This window comes from Ixodes scapularis, unplaced genomic scaffold, assembly GCF_016920785.2.
Source record: "Ixodes scapularis isolate PalLabHiFi unplaced genomic scaffold, ASM1692078v2 PGA_scaffold0__279_contigs__length_252992795, whole genome shotgun sequence".
Classification (NCBI taxonomy): Eukaryota; Metazoa; Arthropoda; class Arachnida; order Ixodida; family Ixodidae; genus Ixodes; species Ixodes scapularis.
This window is the reverse complement of record NW_024609835.1, coordinates 180,591,416-180,608,850: the sequence shown is the minus strand read 5'-3', so window position 1 is coordinate 180,608,850 and position 17,435 is coordinate 180,591,416. Positions and strand designations below refer to the sequence as shown.

The 17,435-nt window shown below is 43.1% G+C and overlaps 2 protein-coding genes across 2 annotated transcripts; one reads left to right on the top strand and one right to left on the bottom strand.

Moving 5' to 3' along the window:
* Positions 1–7,716: 7,716 nt before the first annotated feature.
* LOC120851069 (sulfotransferase ssu-1-like) lies at positions 7,717–9,061 on the bottom strand. The gene is made up of 2 exons (XM_040223618.3): positions 8,877–9,061; positions 7,717–8,512 (listed from the first exon to the last, which is right to left on the bottom strand). The coding sequence occupies exons 1-2, from the start codon at positions 9,059–9,061 to the stop codon at positions 7,744–7,746; spliced, it is 954 nt and encodes a 317-aa protein (XP_040079552.1). The 3' UTR covers positions 7,717–7,743.
* A 3,125-nt stretch (positions 9,062–12,186) lies between these two features.
* On the top strand, positions 12,187–13,083 carry LOC120851078. The gene has a single exon (XM_040223628.1). It carries the CDS (start codon positions 12,187–12,189, stop codon positions 13,081–13,083), a length of 897 nt encoding a protein of 298 aa, XP_040079562.1.
* Positions 13,084–17,435: the final 4,352 nt, after the last annotated feature.

The following is a 17,435-nucleotide window of genomic DNA, read 5'->3' as shown; positions in this document are numbered from 1 at the left end:
ATATGCCAAGGAGCGGAAGGCCCTTTACTCTCGGTATCCAGTTAGTGGCCTTCCTTCTTCGACCGTCGAAAATGAACTGCCTCCCACGCGGACAGAGTCTTCGAAGCCAATCATCGGACATTTCTGCTGAAGGCGAGTCTGTCAAGAAACATCCCGAACAACAAGCCTACTCAAAAGTCAATTTGAAGAGTATCGCCCTGAACATTTTATCATCACCATATTTCGAACCGTCCTGCGAAATGTTCACCCTGTCTCTTTCAATCATAATTTGCTTTACCATCGCACAGACATATGTCGATTTGTCCCGTAGAGGATGCTTAACCTCTTTCGGTTATATCTTCTTCCTAGAGAAAAATAAAAATAAAAGTTGTTTTAGTTTTCTTGTTTTTCTCTCATTGACAGGTTACCATCTTAATGCGAGTGAATTTATATTTTCTAAATGTCAATTTAAAAAAACCTTGCGGTAGTGAAAAGCAAAAAAAAAGCGAATTAAGAATTTGGGTATAATATATATTTTTTATGCCCATAAATCCGACATTAAATATTAAGCTCGTAAGTTTCTTTCAAAAATAATATTTTGAAATATCTTTGTGCGAAACGATATATATTGTCGTAGGTTTTAGTAAATATTTTCGCATATGTTCATCTTCTGGCCCTGGTCGCATAACACTGTAAAATAGTTTGTTGTTGGGCGAGTTGGTGAACGTTTGGATACATGGTTTTGCGCAAAAAAGACGGACACAAGAGAGAGAAACAAACACGAGCGCAACTTACAACTGCATTGAGGACACCTTTAGAAAACATACAGATATATAGTCAACTTTAATGATATAACATACAGATATATCGTCAACTTCAATTGCGCAAAACCATGTATCTAAATGTTCCCGAACTCGCCCAACAACAAACTATTTTACAGTACATTTTTTTTTTACAGTAGGCCCTTCTTTTTGTGTTTCTTCCGATCATCTCAATGTCAACACGCTCATCTGTCACATCGTCACTGCAACGTGTCGCGCAAGATTCATCGGCTTCTGCATCGGGAAAGGAGTCACACCACAAGAGGTAGGTGCTCTGTGCGGCAATGTGAGGCCCCCGTCATGGGGACACCAAAAACGAATCTGTAAGATCCTTTGTTCTGAATTATGGCGCCGATTTCGCATGCTCAATGATTGGTTGCGCGTGGTGTGTTATTTACAAGACCCCTATGGCTCGCAGAAAGAAAGTTGCAACAGATAAAAGGCTCCTTAACCCGGTTGAAAGAATACTGGTGGAAGTACACTCTCAGCCAAGCCCTTCGATCATCTGACAAAAAACAGAGAGAAGAACGGGGGAGTGGATTTATGGTTATAGGTGAGGTTATTCCTGAGAACATCACCACCTTATTCAGCAAGAAACCCAAGTACGGGATTGAGCCGAGTATTCCAGCACATGAACTTGTGGCACTGAATCGGGGAGTGACCAGCAAGGAAGACAAAGAAGACCAGGAACGTTGCCTGCTTGAAGGTGTGAACTGCCTTTTGAAGTGTGCCCAAAGGACGGTGCGTGGCGGCGGTAGCAATAGACTACTTCCATAAAGCCCTGCATGCAACACAGCGCGCGTTGCACTCTGGGAACTAGTTGGCCAGGGAGGAGAGTGGCATGGTTTCAGTTTCGATCGGCACGTCGATAAGAGATTTTACACAGAGCGTGGACTATTAACGGCCCTTATCTCATGCTTTCTGGTCCCGTGAGCGTCATTTGTTGTCTCTAAACTAACCTAAATGGCCAGATCTCGAAGCTTTAGCACAAGCCCGAGACGTACAGCTTGTCTTAAGACATGCTTGTTGTATTTTTGTACTTGAGCCTTTCTTTTAGCGTTTCGAGGTATGTGAACGAGCCAGTGCTGGGAATCTCGACGCTGCGAAGCTCGGGGATCTTGTTTGTGTACGAGTCAACAAGCTGTAGCAACCAATAAGTATGCATACATCGAGCTCGCGCCTTTACATTAGTGTTATTGATCAGGAAGTTTGTTTGTTTCGTGCGTCCATAGACGATATATAATTTTTTGCAATTACTGTTTTTCTTAATACGTCTGAGTACGCGAGGTAAAACTCGGAGGCGCCACTGAAAAGCTCAATTTTAACACACTTCTTATCTCTTATTAGTACTGACCCGCAGCACTGCGCGAAGTGAAGTCCCCAACCGCTTGCGTTCCACTAATATTCAACATCGCGTATCCGGATAAAGTTATCCTGCAGTCATATAGGCACGTTCGCGCATACAAACCGTTTTAAGAACGCAAAAGTCGAGCACTTGTGTGAGGAATGTCGCACCGCTTGCCGGAAGTGCGCCGGACGGGCATGAACCCCTATGCGGTGCGCCAAACGAACGAAATGATTCAAAGCGCATTTGAGGGTTGCTAATGGCCATAATATTTGTTATGTGTTTGCTTTATTCCTGACTCAGTATGCCGAGAAAATTTCAGACACACCGTTCAGGCACAGAACTTGGGCGACAGGAAAAGCTCGTCCAAAAAGGCTTAGCGAGGAGTAGGGGACGCTTGTTAAGGGTCTCCGTCGTAGCTAGCCGATCTCAGCGTTTGCGAAAACTTAATCGTCTATCAGCATAAAATTCGAGTGGGATATATATGATGACACGAGGAAGACATCATAGTAAATTTTGTGCTGTAGTGAGGTCGAATTTATTGCGTTTCCTTAAAAGTTCATGCGTCAACGCTGGATTCAACTTTGATACTCCTGTGTGGATGCGGCTTGCTTTTCGTCCAATGAAGTAACAAGAAGTGGACTTTGGCAAACAAAATACGTGTAAGGCTCAAGGTGACCGAATTTCAGTTGTAGTTCACTAATACTAGATGGGGTTATTGAAATCTGAACTCAAAGATGCATTCGTGGGGTGAGGTGACTAGGCAACGTCTTACTACGTTTGCATAGGCACGCACAATATCAGATGTTTCAGGAATTATGGAAAGTGCCCCGGTCTTCGTTTTCTATCGCTCGAGAGTGAGTGTATTGTACATTCGTAAAAAGCCAGAGAATCGAAAACGCAAGCAGCGCGTGCGGTCGCATTGTGATAGCATGAGATGAAGCTGCTCAGTCGAAACCGAAACTGAGTGGCCAACTAGTTCCCAGAGTGCACTGCGTGGTATTTCGCCGCGATGGGGCGCGTCGGTTTTGGAAGAAGTCCATTCTTTAAAGGGGCTGATAGCGTACTTCAAAGATCACGAACTCTGTCTTTTACAGTCAGATAAGGAGGGTGGGTTCGTAGCCTTGCCCAGAGCCACTTTCAACGAAAAAGCTGCAAGAGCAATAGAAAATGACTTTGCTCCTGGTTAATGCTAAGGCGTCTAAAAGAAGGAGCAGGTTTGTTGATCCGTGTAAGAGTTTAGATCTGATAAAGTTAGCGAAGGACCTGTCGAAATGTAAAAAATCGATGCGTTAAGCGTGTTCTTTTCCGCAAAAGCACATAAGCCGAGTGTGTCGTTTCGGGCTATCGTGAGTGAAAAGGGCACGTGGCAGCTACTTGCAAGTCAGTTTCTATTGAAACATTTGAAATGTCTTGCAGGTTACAGACCCTTTCCTCACAAAGAGATCAGATGAGGTTTTCTTTCAGGATAACCAGAGCATAGGGCACGCCTTTTTAGTTGACATTGAAGTTTTGTTTTATTCAGTCCCGCACTGTGAATTATTTAGTGCACTAAGGGAACGTAGAAAGGGTAAAAGCACAGGCGAGCTGGTGAAGAACTTCCATCGTAAACCGGAGACACGGAAAAATAAAAAAACGGACAAAACAACTACAAGTCTCAAAAGACTTGTTGTTGTTTTGTCCGTTTTTTTATTTTTCCGTGTCGCCGGTTTACGATGGAAGGGAACGTATTGATGTAAATGGAGTTGTTTCTTTCCAGAACACGGCAGGAGTCTCAGTTGAAGATTTTTTAAACTTACTAGAAGTGTACCTTAACAGCACTTTTATTTCCTTTGATAATCAACTTCATTTACAGAAGAAAGGCATATGCACTGGTTCGTGCGAAGCCCCTATACTATGCAACATTTTTTTAGCAGCGATTGATCGGATGCTTGAGCAGGCTCTTAATGAGTTTAATGTTTGCAGAGTGTTTAGATACGTGGATGAGTTTTTAATTGTTTTTAGAAAGCAGACTTCTCTGACGTACAAAATCAAGTCAAATTGGACGTTTGAGTGATTTATACAGCGTAAGGTTGGTCTGCCAGTAGGGGCGACACTGGTTTACACTGTAGATGAGCAATTTAGCCAGTGCGGTACAACCACTAGCCTGGGGTCTTTAACGTGCACCACGCAGTAGTGATACACGACCGCACGCCGGTACGATGCTCATCCAGATCGAAACGGGCAGGGGTGGGGCTCGAACCCAGGATCCCTGGGTTCGGCAGCGCGAGCTTTCGCTCCACCTAAAAACAAAAGTTTCAAGTCTAAAAACTGAAGGCTGCCCTGTTGGGCAGCTCATGTGTAAAAGACAAGCCTTTGCCATGGCGCCTAAAAACCTGTAAAACCTCATTCACACCATCAGTGTACGTCAGAGCGGCAGCGCGAGCTTTCGCTCTGACGTACACTGATGGTGTGAATGAGGTTTTACAGGTTTTTAGGCGCCATGGCAAAGGCTTGTCTTTTACACATGAGCTGCCCAACAGGGCAGCCTTCAGTTTTTAGACTTGAAACTTTTGTACTTGGAAGAACACGTTTGTTGGATGCATTCCCCGCGGTCTCAAAAGGAACTCCTGCCGTATGACTCAGCCCATTCAAAGGTAGTTAAAAGAGGAATTGCTAGGCTTTGCCTTGAGTCCGCCCTCAGAAAATCGTGTGCTCACAGGATACAGGCAAGCTTTAGCAACCAATTGGCTCGACTCTTATCAGCGGGCTTCCCTGATTCGTTCTTGAGGAGTGTGGCGGAAACCATCCTGCAAAGAGTGAAGGGACACACTGCTGGAAAAAAGATGCAGTCAACACTGAGCAATGTGAGGCCTGAAGCGGTACCATACATGCACAAACTCTTGCATAACCTCAAGAAGGTTGCGAACAGACATGGAGTGCCAATTGTGTTTACAGCTCCAACAAAACTCGGCCAACTCTGCCCCCGCAATACTGGAGAAAGCAGACAGAAGCGAAAATGCAGCCCAAAGCATGCCAGGCCGTTTTTTGGCTGCAAAACAGAGGTCATCCATGAAATCCCGCTCACGTGTGGGAAGACATAGGGGGGCAAACGGGAAGGTGTGCCAACGACCGCCTAAGGTAGCATGCTCAAAATGTAAATACTAATGACGGGGCATATTTGCCTGCACACTGCAGAAACTGTAAGTGTGAGCCACGTTTTTCTGACACTGTAATTTTGGGCGGAAGTAAGGGACAAAAAGCACGGGAGCTGTTGGAAGCCTTCTTTATCAAACAGAAAGGCGACCTATGCGTGAGCGATACCTCGATAAGTTTGTATAATGCTGAGAAACGCTTCCTCGATAAGTTTCTGTGACGAGCGTGTGATAGTGACACGACGCATGCGTGGACGCATTGAAGCTGACGATGTATCCGTATGTTTTCTAAAGGTTTCCTCAATACAGTTGTAAGTTGCGCTCGTGTTTGTTTCTCTCTCTTGTGTCCGTCTTTTTTCCGCAAAACCATGTAACCAAACAGTCGTGTAACACGTTTGACTACCAGTTGTCCAGGGGTGCGCCGGTGACGAAACGATACCGTAAATGATGAAACTATCACCTTCGATGTAGTGATGTCTATGTATTTGCCCCATATTGAATCAGAATTCAGTTGAAACGGTTTAAATTGTAATGACGCTCTGAAAAAAACTATTTTCATGAACACGAACGTATTATGACGGAGGGGTTTGTCTTGGTGGATGTGAAAAGTGGTTAGAACACCTTGAATGCAATAAAGTGTGGAACAAAGCTTGCCTCTGCTTTCTCTTCACCAACCGACTGTCAGTAAGGAAAACACTGCTTGGAAGCAATCGCAGTCCTGGAGTCGAAAATGCGAGTGGTTTCGAGCTACATATCTTAACTAATCTTTAAGGCCTCCTGACAAGGATAGAAGTGATAACGGTTGCCAACGAGGCTGTTTGCAGTTGTGGATACGGCAAGTCGCCGTTATGATAGCAAGCTCGTAAGAAAAGGAAACAGGACGAAACGAAGTGATGTCTTTTAGGGCGGACAAAGCGTTTTAGTGCATTTTATATTGGATTCATTTGCAAAATACAGAAATGGTTCACAGAGCCTACATGAACGCATATTGGGTCACTCATATCGAGTCGGCGATACCGACTCAATATGAGCGACATCTCAGAAGGTCCATATAAACAACATTGGCAGCGGTGACATTACGTACTGAAGTTTACAATAACAAATTATGTCTCCTAGCATGACAGCGTTTTAGTACTGCACAAAAAACCAAATGAAAGCACGGTGCGTTTGCGCTAGCGTTCCGTGCTCCACTCTGCGCATGCGTTCGTCGCTATGCGCCAATCCAAAAACGTTGTATGTGCTCCGCTCACGCGCAGTGTGGAACACGAAACGCTAACACATAGTGCTTGCGTTTGTCCGTGCATGCAATACTAGAACTAACTCATTACCGGAATGTATTGCTTTATGGGGTTAAAGTTTATTTGTGGATTTCACAAAGCCTCCCTGAGCTCGCTTTCCTGCAGAACTTGGGAGGAGGAAATCACGGCGACCAATAGAATGACTGCAAGGAATGATAAAACTCGGAATACAATTGGACAAAACAAAATGCGATGCACGCAGATTAATCAACATGACATTGTACTTGTTCATTGGCTATGCACACATAGCATTCTTCAGATTCAATCGTTATCGCTACTTCGTCGTTCGCCGTGGTTGGCTGTGTCTGCTTTCTCCAGGAAAGGGAACTTAACGGATATTTTCTGCGGCGTCATTGTTCCTGGAGTGTGCGAGCTGTGTTCATGACAGTTCTGGATGATATCATTAGCAATCGCGAAGTTGATTATATTCAATGTAACTACTTCCTGAAACACGGGTACTTCAACGCGTCTCACTTAAAGTGGAAATATTTCAGAAAAATGAATAGGCCTAGTTTACCAACTCAAATTTACTGTATACGTTATCCGTCCGAACAGTAGAACATTTATCTTGTTACACTGTGTTGCGGCATCTTCTCAAGCGAAGAAAACTTATTCTTTCTGTTCGTAAGATATAAAATATATATTTATTAGAAAATTAATCAAAAGTCACGGCCGGTTGTTCTATTCGTTATAAAACTATGATTAAACAAACGTAAAATGCTACTGAGCTGTTAAAACAAATATTTTTCTGGCATGATGCCCAACTACATACTGATCAACGACATATATGTAAATAGCAGTTTATTTTTCTTGTAGTTATAAATAATACCAGCTGTCACAATAAGGTAAGTAAAGCAGAATTACGTAAACCCATCTACGGAAAAAAGGCTCAGATGTCTTTTTGACCATTGAAGCCCCAAGCACTTGTTTATTGAGTAAACCGTGTTAATAACATAAAAACACATCAAGAACGACTACACTTATTATAATAAATGATCAAAAAAAACGCCAAAGCTCGTGACGTAAGTAAATAAGAACGTTCAATCGAAGTACGTTTTGCTTTTTTAATGGAGGAATCTTCTCGCTCCTTCGTGTGCCTTGCTTAAAAAGTGCACACTCAGCTGAAATGTCCCCGCCAAAGTGAACTTCTTCAAATGTGCTCAAAACTAAACGACGCCACCCAGGTCTTCAGAACCCCAGAGAGCTTTGACGACGGCAACTGCTTTCTTCTCTTGAATCCTACTACGCAGACGATCCAGATGTTTTTCCCCAAAATGTGTTTTCCAATCGCCGACAATTCCTTTACGGACGAAAATTTTTAGTGGCGACGGTTTTCCAGATTTGTTGCAGACAAACCTTTTCGCAGCATCTAGTACATCGTTGTCTCCTTTCTCCTCCATGGTCTTCATCTTGCCTTCCGTAATCGTCAGAAGCTGAGACAGAAACTTAATGCTGCTATGATCAACAACCTTCTGGAAGAGTTCTTCGTCGGTCTCCAGCGGTCTAGCGTATTCTTCTCCGAGAAAACGAGCAAGTCTGGAGACAGTGTCGTTGAAGTTCCTCTTGAGTTCTTCATAGGTGACAAAGAAGACGTTGGCGTCATCTTTATGAGAGTACCAGGACATCAAGTGATCAAAGAAGTCACCACGATCGTTCTGGCCTGTCACAAATAGCTCGAAGAAATCATCGAACGTTCCATCCCCGAATCTGTACACCGGCAGCGAGCGAGTGAAGTGGTAGAAGGACACGCAGACGTCTAGAGGGTTCCTCGTCAAGTACACGTACTTGGCCTTGGGGTTCATGGGCTGTCGCTCGTAACTGAAGTGCGTCTTAAAAAAGCGAGGGGGCTGCATGTTTTGTACCGGTCCGGTCCCGACCATCTCGATGTACGGCGTTCGCCTGTGGTATTCACTTAGGTCACCGGCAGACTGGCCGCTGGGAAAGATGAAACACGGTTAACTGATAAGGAATACAGTATCACCTTCGATCGCGTATTATTTAACTGGTTAGCCCGGAACGTGCGAAGACGGGGGCAAAGCCTGTCAAACTCTCCACTTACAACGAGTTTTGGTTTTGGGAGCTTGATAATGGTTCGTGTAGGAAAGAAAGTTGTGCGCCCTTTCTTACGATCCAAGAGTCTTTACAGGAGATGTAAATATGCGGGCAAAAACAAACTCCAGATTACCCAGTAAAAGCTTTCATTTAACTGCCACCTTACCTACGACGATTAAATGAGAAAGTGGTTTCTAAGAAACACATCTTTGTCACTAAAACATTGGTTTCTCCCATATTCCATTACCCGTAAAGAATCAGTTGGATGATCTGTTCCAGCCAGTTGTTGCCGCATTTCAGGTGCGAGACCATGACAATGTCGCCATCGTGGGGCATGTAATTCAGTGCTTCACGGACATGATGAGCCTTGTAGCCCATCGAGTACTTGACTCCGCCGATGTCCTGGTATATGGGGAAACACCTCAAAGACATGCCTGAAAGTGTGAGAAGAGCTTCGAAGAACTTATTCGGTCAGTACATTCTGAAATTTTTATACAAGTTAGTCGAGTACTTAACCTCATCCAATAAGCAACACAAAAAGGGCGAGGGGAGGAGGTAATGCATACTGCAGTCACGGATAGCTGAAGGAACTTAGGGCGTTTCTTAATATCTTCAAGATTCTTGCTTCGTGATCTGTTCACACACGGAACGCCGGCGTCCGGCGTTCGAAAGCGTTCCAAGACTGAGTAGAGATAAAGGCAGCTAGCTTTTCGTCTATTCACTAGCCATTCCAACCAGAGCCTGCGCTTCGACGTCCCCTTCTGCTCCCATCTCCTCCTCTCCGTCAGTTTCTACCCAAATTTAACTGGTGTACGCGTCGTTTTCTGATTGAATTTTCTCCACAGGATTGTGCTGTAGAGGACATGGCTTGAGTTAAGCAGACACCTTGACAGCACCGAAAACAACGAGCGCCTATTTGTGTGTTGGCTCAGTTCTTAAACTACAGAACGAGAGGCGCAAGTTTAAAGAAGCCGTGGTATTCGCATAAATAAAAATAATTTAGCAACGTACCTTAGGTTTTCGCTCGTCGAGTTACCGTAAGTAGTAGATAGTAGCGTGGAGTGAAGAGGCAACCACCAAATGCTGTACAGAATCCTTACTCCGAGATATATATGCATAGCTTAACTAATCTCTGAAGCTATTAAATCCGGCAGCGGGTGATAACAACTTTGTCTGTTAGATGTTGACAAGGGAAAAAATAAAATTTCATCTTTATGAGCCGACGTCATACCTTGTCCCCCTTTCGAAAGCTGCAATCGGCTTAGCTTGGTTTGAGGTCAACAAGGCTGTTTACGTCTTCTGACAGTGTGGGTCACGAGTATTATGATGGGCGCCTGAGGAAGAGAAGGACGACAGCCTTGTGGTGCTGTTTTGGTGCGTCTGGTGCATAAACGAAGGATTTTTGCTTGATTGAATTTTAAAAAAGCGCTGGAATTCGAATTTTGCGTTTTGCATACCATTTCTTGCACTTGATTGAGTTGCTCAGAACCAAATTTTATACTCTTGCTTTTCTTTTTTTTCGCTATCGTGGCGGTATTCCGTAGAGATTTTATGAGACATATGTCATCTGTTTTAAGCGTTTTTATTGTTTACTGGTTGTTTGTTGCGTGTAGTGTTATGTTTTTCGTGTTTCCTGAGTGCACCCGTACCAAGACCGCAAGGTTGTTCCTGGGCACTTCAATAAAAATATTGATTGATTGATTATTACTATTATTATTACGTCATATGACTACTCATATGACGCATCTTTGTCAACGGCTGAGGTCAGTGTCTTGTATGCTATACAGCATAAAAAGGTTCCTACCTTTCTCCCTCAGGAAAAGGGTTGTGCACGCTCTGGCCTACGGTATACTGAGGTACGGGATCACAATTTCTTTTAACTGTCCACTCTTCTGGCATTCCAGAATTGACCGAATTCTAAACGCAATCCTCAAGAATGTCACGTATAACACACCATTTTCGTCAAGCGCTAACTTGTTTGGTTCGCTTGAACTGCCCTCATTCCACTCCCTCTTTCTCCAAACGCTGATATGGCGCCACTTCTGGGAGAGCGAATTTAAGGTCACATCGGATTCGTCGCGGGAACTTAGGACTACCTCTCGATTCGACATACCACGAGTGAGAACGCGATATGGTGAAAGTACGCGCGCTTTTTATGTGCCGAAAGTGTTCAATGATTTACCAGACTCAATATTTTCCATTACTTCAAATAAGAAACTAAAGAAAACTCTAAAAACAACATTTTCTGACGTATCGCGACAGTGACTGTGAGCTTTATATAATATCGGTGAAACGATGACTATTCTGTTTGCGATATTATTTTTCTTTTCATTTCTCAATTTTGTCGTGAAGTAGATTGTTGTTTTATCTGCATTATCGTGAAGCCCTAAGACCTCTGCGAGTTTGCCCAGTGATTTTTTTTTGTGCTCTTTTCTTTTTAGTGCCCTACACTATTTGTAACTACAGTCTTGGTATGTTCGTCCCGACGTTCTGCTTCGCATTTCTTCAATACGGACGTACAAGTGTGTGTGTGTGTGTGTGTGTGTGTGTGTGTGTGTGTGCGCCGCTGAGTGCCGTTTCTTTTATTTAGTGCTCCGACTGATCTGCTGGCCCCGCGGCTAACTCCGTTGTTCGTCCTGCGGGAGCAATGACAATCTTTTGTGCATTTCTCTTCTCTTTTATTTTTCCATACTGTGTGACAATATGCGAGCTCGCCCTTTGATTCTTCTCTTGCTGGATCTGGTCCCACAAGCCCTTGCCGGCTTTGACCAGGTCCGAAGCTGAACTTGGTAATTCTTCTCTCGTGAATAAATATTATTATTATTATTACTATTACTATTATTATTATTATTATTATTATTATTATTATATTAATATTAATATATTATTATATAAATAAATTTATTATTATTATTATTATTATTATTATTATAGGAAGAAGAAGAAGTGATTATGTCCGGGCATTCGTTCTAATCGCTCTGAGAAATGTAATTTAAAATCTTTATTCGATAACCTTTAACTTGCCTGCTAAATGGTTTAACGGGGAGTTAGGCGACCTCATCTCACCGGCTCAAGGATCGACAGCCACTCGTGGCTTCCGATTTACTGCTTCGAAGATCGCGACTGCAGCCCCGTTCATCACCGCCATTACCGTACATCGACCATTCAGTCAGCAGTCGTTGCCCATGCCCATCCGTGACGTTCGGCGACTTTCTGCGACTCAACATCAACCCTGGGCCAATCAGCGAACATCCACGGACGAGCCTTGCCGGTAACCGACCATCAGTGCTTTGAGGAGTTCCATTTTCTCGGTGACCGTGCCAAGCTGCTCTTGATATACTGTTTCGCTGGTGTAACCTGCCTAGCTGTGCTTACAGCACTTATATTTTTTCTAGTTATTTTAATGCCATTTAATTCGACGATTATGTCCCTTGTTTGCGACGCTTGCCAAAAAGGCATTTTGCCTGATGGTAGACTCATGACATGCTCATGTTTGCGAGCATAACTATCATCTCGGGAAAACGTGTTCCGGCATTGCTGAGTCCACGTTTACTGCCATGAGCCCCGACAAAAAAGAAAAATGGAGGTGCAAAGTTTGCCGTTCTAAGAACAATCGTGCTGATATAGACGGGGTCGATGCTGGCTCTGACTCGATTTCGTCCTGCGAAACCACGACACTCGCGGCGCAAATCCTGACCATCAACGAAAAGCTAGATTCAATACTTTCTCTGAAGGCTAGCGTAAATTTACTGCTCGAGCTTCCCGCAAAGGTGAATGAGCTCTTGCTCCTCAAGCCTACCATAGATCGCATGAAAGTGACTGCGGAGGAGGTTCAAACTTCCATTTCCTTCCTAGGAAAGAAATACAATAGCCTCCTCGCCACGGTGTCTGCTCATGCGACGGACATGAACGAGCTGCGTACGGAAGTGGCTTCACTAAAGGACACGCTTTGCGAACAGGCACATACTATCCAAAGCCTCCAAACCGAGATGAACGACGCTGACCAACGCGGTCGCCAACATATTATGGAAATTCATGGAATGACCGTCAAACCCGACGAGGCTCTCCCTTCCATCTTAGCGGGGCTGGCAGACAAGCTAGGAATTCCGGGACATCAACCAGCTGATGTCGTGTCGGTTTTCAGGCTACCAGGCAAACGATCTATAAAACCACCTATTTTGGTCAAGTTTACATCTGTAGCCACTAAAGACAAATGGATGCAAGCTCGTAGCAAGCTCAGGCAATTTTCTCGTGACAATCCACCCGAAAGACTGTATTTCAACGGCAGCTTAACTCAAACCAACAGAGAACTTTTCTGGCAGGCACGTACTTTTGGAAAAGAACGCGGTTACAAATTTGTGTGGGTCAAAAATGCTCGAATTTATGCCAAAAAAGATGAGGGCGCTTCTCCGGTACGGATTCAGCAGAGAAGTGACCTGGACCTAATCACATAACCGACACGGCTAGTTTTTTACAGTACGCCGATTTTCTCTCGTTTAATAGCTCGTTTTCTTCTTCTTCAACCGACTCTTTCATGGTCTTACACATAAACATTCGCAGTATTCGAAAATACTGCGATGAATTTAAGACAGTTGTTGATCAAATGCGGGACCAAATTGATGCAATTGTGCTAACAGAAATCAATGTCAGTGCTGATCATCTGTCACAGTTTAATATTTTAGGATTTCAAAATTTCTTTTATACACGGCCAATTACTAGAGGAGGAGGAATCGGCGTATTTATAAAGAACTCATGGTCAACAACTCAAACTGATGTCACATTTCAACACTCGGAGAGCTTGATGCTAAAGGTTTCTAATTCTAACTATGCGGTTTGCTTGCTTGCTCTTTACCGACCTCCTTCGTCCAACTGCTCTGGCTTCTTAGAGGAGCTGAGGGAAAATTTGAGAGAATTGTCTAATGAAGCACATTTATATTTGGTGGGAGATATCAACATTGACACCCTGAAAACTTCCAAAAATTGTGTTTGTGATTATTTATCACTACTTTCCGAGCATAGAATCATACCTACCATTCAGAGTGCGACCCGCGAAGAAGTATTAAATGAAAATCTGGTATCATCCTGCCTAGATCATGTAAACGTGCGAGCTCCAGATGCTTCCATACACTCCGCTGTCATTTTACAAAAGCTTGCAGATCATTATTTTGTCGCATGTAAATGTGTTTTTCCCTCCAGAAAAGGTAATAATTTCGAAAGTGCGTGTCGTTCAGAGCGGGTTGACTTCAACATTTTTAATCGACTAATTAAAGAATATGATTGGAATGAATTCCTATCCTCGGTTAACAGCACGAACCTGTACTCAATGTTTGTAGACATCATTAGAAATTTCCGGGAGTTATCGAAGACCGTTGTATATGTTAAAAAACGCAAACCCTCACTGCCCTGGCTCACCCCAGATATTCTTGAAGCTATAAGTCACAAAGAAAAACTGTGGAAGAAGTTTCGGAGGTCCCCCAACAATGCCTCTCTCGAACTAGAATGTAAGATGCAAAGAAATCGAGTCAATGCCCTCATTCGGTCAACGAAGAGAACATATTTCGCTAAAAAAATATCGGACGCTCGTTCGGACTCCAGGAAAACTTGGACTGTCGTCAATGAGCTTCGTGGCTATCTAAAAAAGAACGTAACTGAGACATTACGCAAACACTTTGGGACTGATATGGCGACTACTGTCAACGCGTTTAATAATTTTTTCGCTAACTCTATTACTGTGCCAATTGATAGCGCGGTGGATTCGACACCCGGAACTCCGTTTCACTATGAATCTGCTTTCCTTCCTTCTCTCTCAGAAGCTGAGTTGCGGTCCTACCTGTTTGGATTTAAGCGATTCAGGTCGGCGGGTGTAGACGGCCTTACAGTTAGAGACTTGTGTCGGAATTATGACTCTTTAAAAAGCGTGCTCCTCGTTCTTATAAATAATGTTATAGAAACTGGTAATGTGCCTGATGACTTTAAACAAGCCATAGTTGTTCCTCTTTTCAAAGGTGGCGCACAAAACCAAGTGTCATCCTACAGGCCAATCTCAATACTATCTTGCATTTCACAGATATTAGAAAAACATATTTTTATTGTTATGTCCGGTTTTCTCGACAAATACAATTTAATCTCTCCAAGTCAATACGGGTTTGTTGCTGGTCGTAGTACAACTAATCTCCTTCAGAAATTCTCAGATATTGTGCACTCTTCCTTCGACGATAACATGTATCTGTGTGCCCTCTTCGTTGATGTAGCCAAAGCGTTTGACACCGTGAACCACAACATCCTTTTAGACAAACTCTATAGAATCGGCTTTCGGGGACCATTTCATACATTGCTCAAGAGTTTTCTTTCAAATCGTACACAGGTTGTTTCAGTATAGACAATGTCCGCAGCTCTCAAGTTTTCCTTACTTCTGGAGTTCCCCAGGGCTCCATTCTTTCTCCTTTACTATTCAACCTCTACGTAAATGACATTTCTGCGGCAACGACAAATTCAACAATTTTTCAATATGCGGACGACACTATTTTGTTTTCTCGGCACCTAGTTTACCAGCGTGCTATGGAAATGCTTCAGGCAGACCCAACCAAAATTATTGACTGGTTTTCGGCAAACAAGCTACGTGAAAATGCTTCGAAAACAAAACTGATCTGCTTCCGTAATTTTTTAAAAAATGTCAGTTTGACTTTTCCACTATTCCTTCACAGCTCCAATTGTCCATGTTGTAATTGTAGACCTGTTGAATATGTTAGTTCAGTAAAGTACTTAGGTATTCACTTTGATTGTGATCTTACATGGGACACTCATATGTCTTACGTATGTCAATGGTTGAGGAGCGTGTCGTGCATGATGTACCACATTAAAGGTTTTATACCATTGTCAGTTAGAAGGAACATAATGCACGCCTTAGCTTACAGCGTACTAAGGTACGGCATAACTGTCTTCTTCAATTGTTCACTCTCCTGGCATTTAAGAATTGACCGAGTTTTAAAAGGGATTCTAAAAAGTGTCGCGTACAACAGCGACTTTTCATCCAATGCTAACCTCTTCATTTCACTTGAGTTGCCGTCTTTTTACTCGCTTTTCCTTCAAACTGTCGTTTGGCGGCATTTCTGGGAAAGTGACTCCAACCTCGCGTCTACTCCATCTCGTGAACTCAGATCTGTTCCACGTTTCGTCACTCCTAGGGTGAGAACTCACTATGGTGAAAGTCTGCGCACATTTTATGTCCCGAAAATTTTTAATGGTCTTCCAGAATCTCTGCTTTCCATTAACTCAAACAAGATGTTGAAAAAATGTCTGAGAAGCATGTTCTCGGATGTGCGAAAACAGTGACCATCCATCTTCTTTTTTTCTACCTTAGTTTTATAAGGTAATCTTTTCAGTTCACTTTTTTGTTTACACGTTTTGAGCTATTATTAAAAACGTGATTGTAAGAAATATTTTGTACCTCACTAGGATTTTTTTTCTTTTTTTCTTGATAAAAAATATAAAAAAAACACGAAAAACTTTTTTTTTTATGAAAGTAATCGTGTAAGTAAGTTTTCAAAGTAATTGTGACTGGCGCATATCTTTCATTCTTTTCTTTCTGGAAAGTATAAAAAGCTTCTTTTTTCCTTAAATAAAGCAATACTGCAAAAAAACGCGCGCGTCCTTTTTTTTTTTTTTTTTTGAGGAAGTAAGTTAGGCCTTGGCAGTTCGCTCCTGCTTCCGATACGACTACGGTCTTTATTGTATTCTCGGGCTACTGTATTTGCGTATATGTGTGTTTATTTTCTGATGAGACTACGTGTTTTCCTGCACTTTTTCAAGACCGACAGAAATGTGAACTTGCACCTGGAGCAGAAGATGTCATCGGTGTGTGATTCGTGTTTTTACGTGTGTGTGTGTGAGTGTGTGTACGTGACAATGTGAACATTTTCAATAAGCTTGCTCCAACTGCTGGGTCTAGTCCCACAAGCCCTTGAGGCTTTGACAAGACCTGGAACTTGATCCTGACTCTAAGAATTAGTTATTAAAGATTACTATTACTATTATCATTATTATTAAGCACTTATTATTATTACCAAAACGTTCGTGCAACGTGCAAAAGCTCATAGCTTTTTCTCTAATGTTTCCCTTATTCAATTGCTCTATATTTTGCTTAACTGGAACATGGTTGTGCTGTAGCATCGGCTCCTCCGATTACTTCCCGCCTTGTTTTGAGGTGCGCCGTGGCGATCGAGATGTTACGCCGTGGAGCAGAACGGGAGGTAGAGTGTTGGTCGCAGTCGACAGGCGCTACCACTCAAGGAGACGCGAAGATTTGGAGAAACTTCCCCGGACTGTATGGGTCGAGATTGAGGCTGCAAAGGAAGGAGGCGTTTGAATCGGTTTATTTTACCTTCCTCCCTCCCCAGACCCCGCCAGATGAACTTCATAGTTGTCTTGTCGGCATAGAGAATACAGGGAATGACTTACAGAGATGCGGTGTCTTTATCTTGGGGGATTTTACTGCTCCTAGAGTCAACTGGCCGAAGTTTGACGTTTTTCGAACAACTTTTACTGCAGGCAGAAAGGCGCCCAGCTCTTAAACTTTTCTTCTTTCTTAAATCTCACAGAACACAATATTGTTCGGAATCACCAATATAATTTTCTAGATTTATGCTTCGCAAATATGGACAGTGTGCGTGCAGCACGGGGTGAACTCCCATTAGTTCCCCGGGATACATATCATCCTGCACCTGATATAGTGCTTTATTTCGAAAATTCCTCTGCTCGTGCTCATTCTGGTGGTTCCCCGCCCCACACCTCATGTAATTTGTCAGAA

Bases quoted from the DNA above. Each gene is read 5' to 3' on its own strand.
- LOC120851069 (XM_040223618.3), bottom strand. From the start codon at position 9,061: ATGTCTTTGAGGTGTTTCCCCATATACCAGGACATCGGCGGAGTCAAG. The intron at 8,513-8,876 runs GTAATGGAATAT...CATCTTTCCCAG, and splicing joins ATCCAACTGATTCTTTACGG to CGGCCAGTCTGCCGGTGACC.
- LOC120851078 (XM_040223628.1), top strand. From the start codon at position 12,187: ATGAGCCCCGACAAAAAAGAAAAATGGAGGTGCAAAGTTTGCCGTTCT.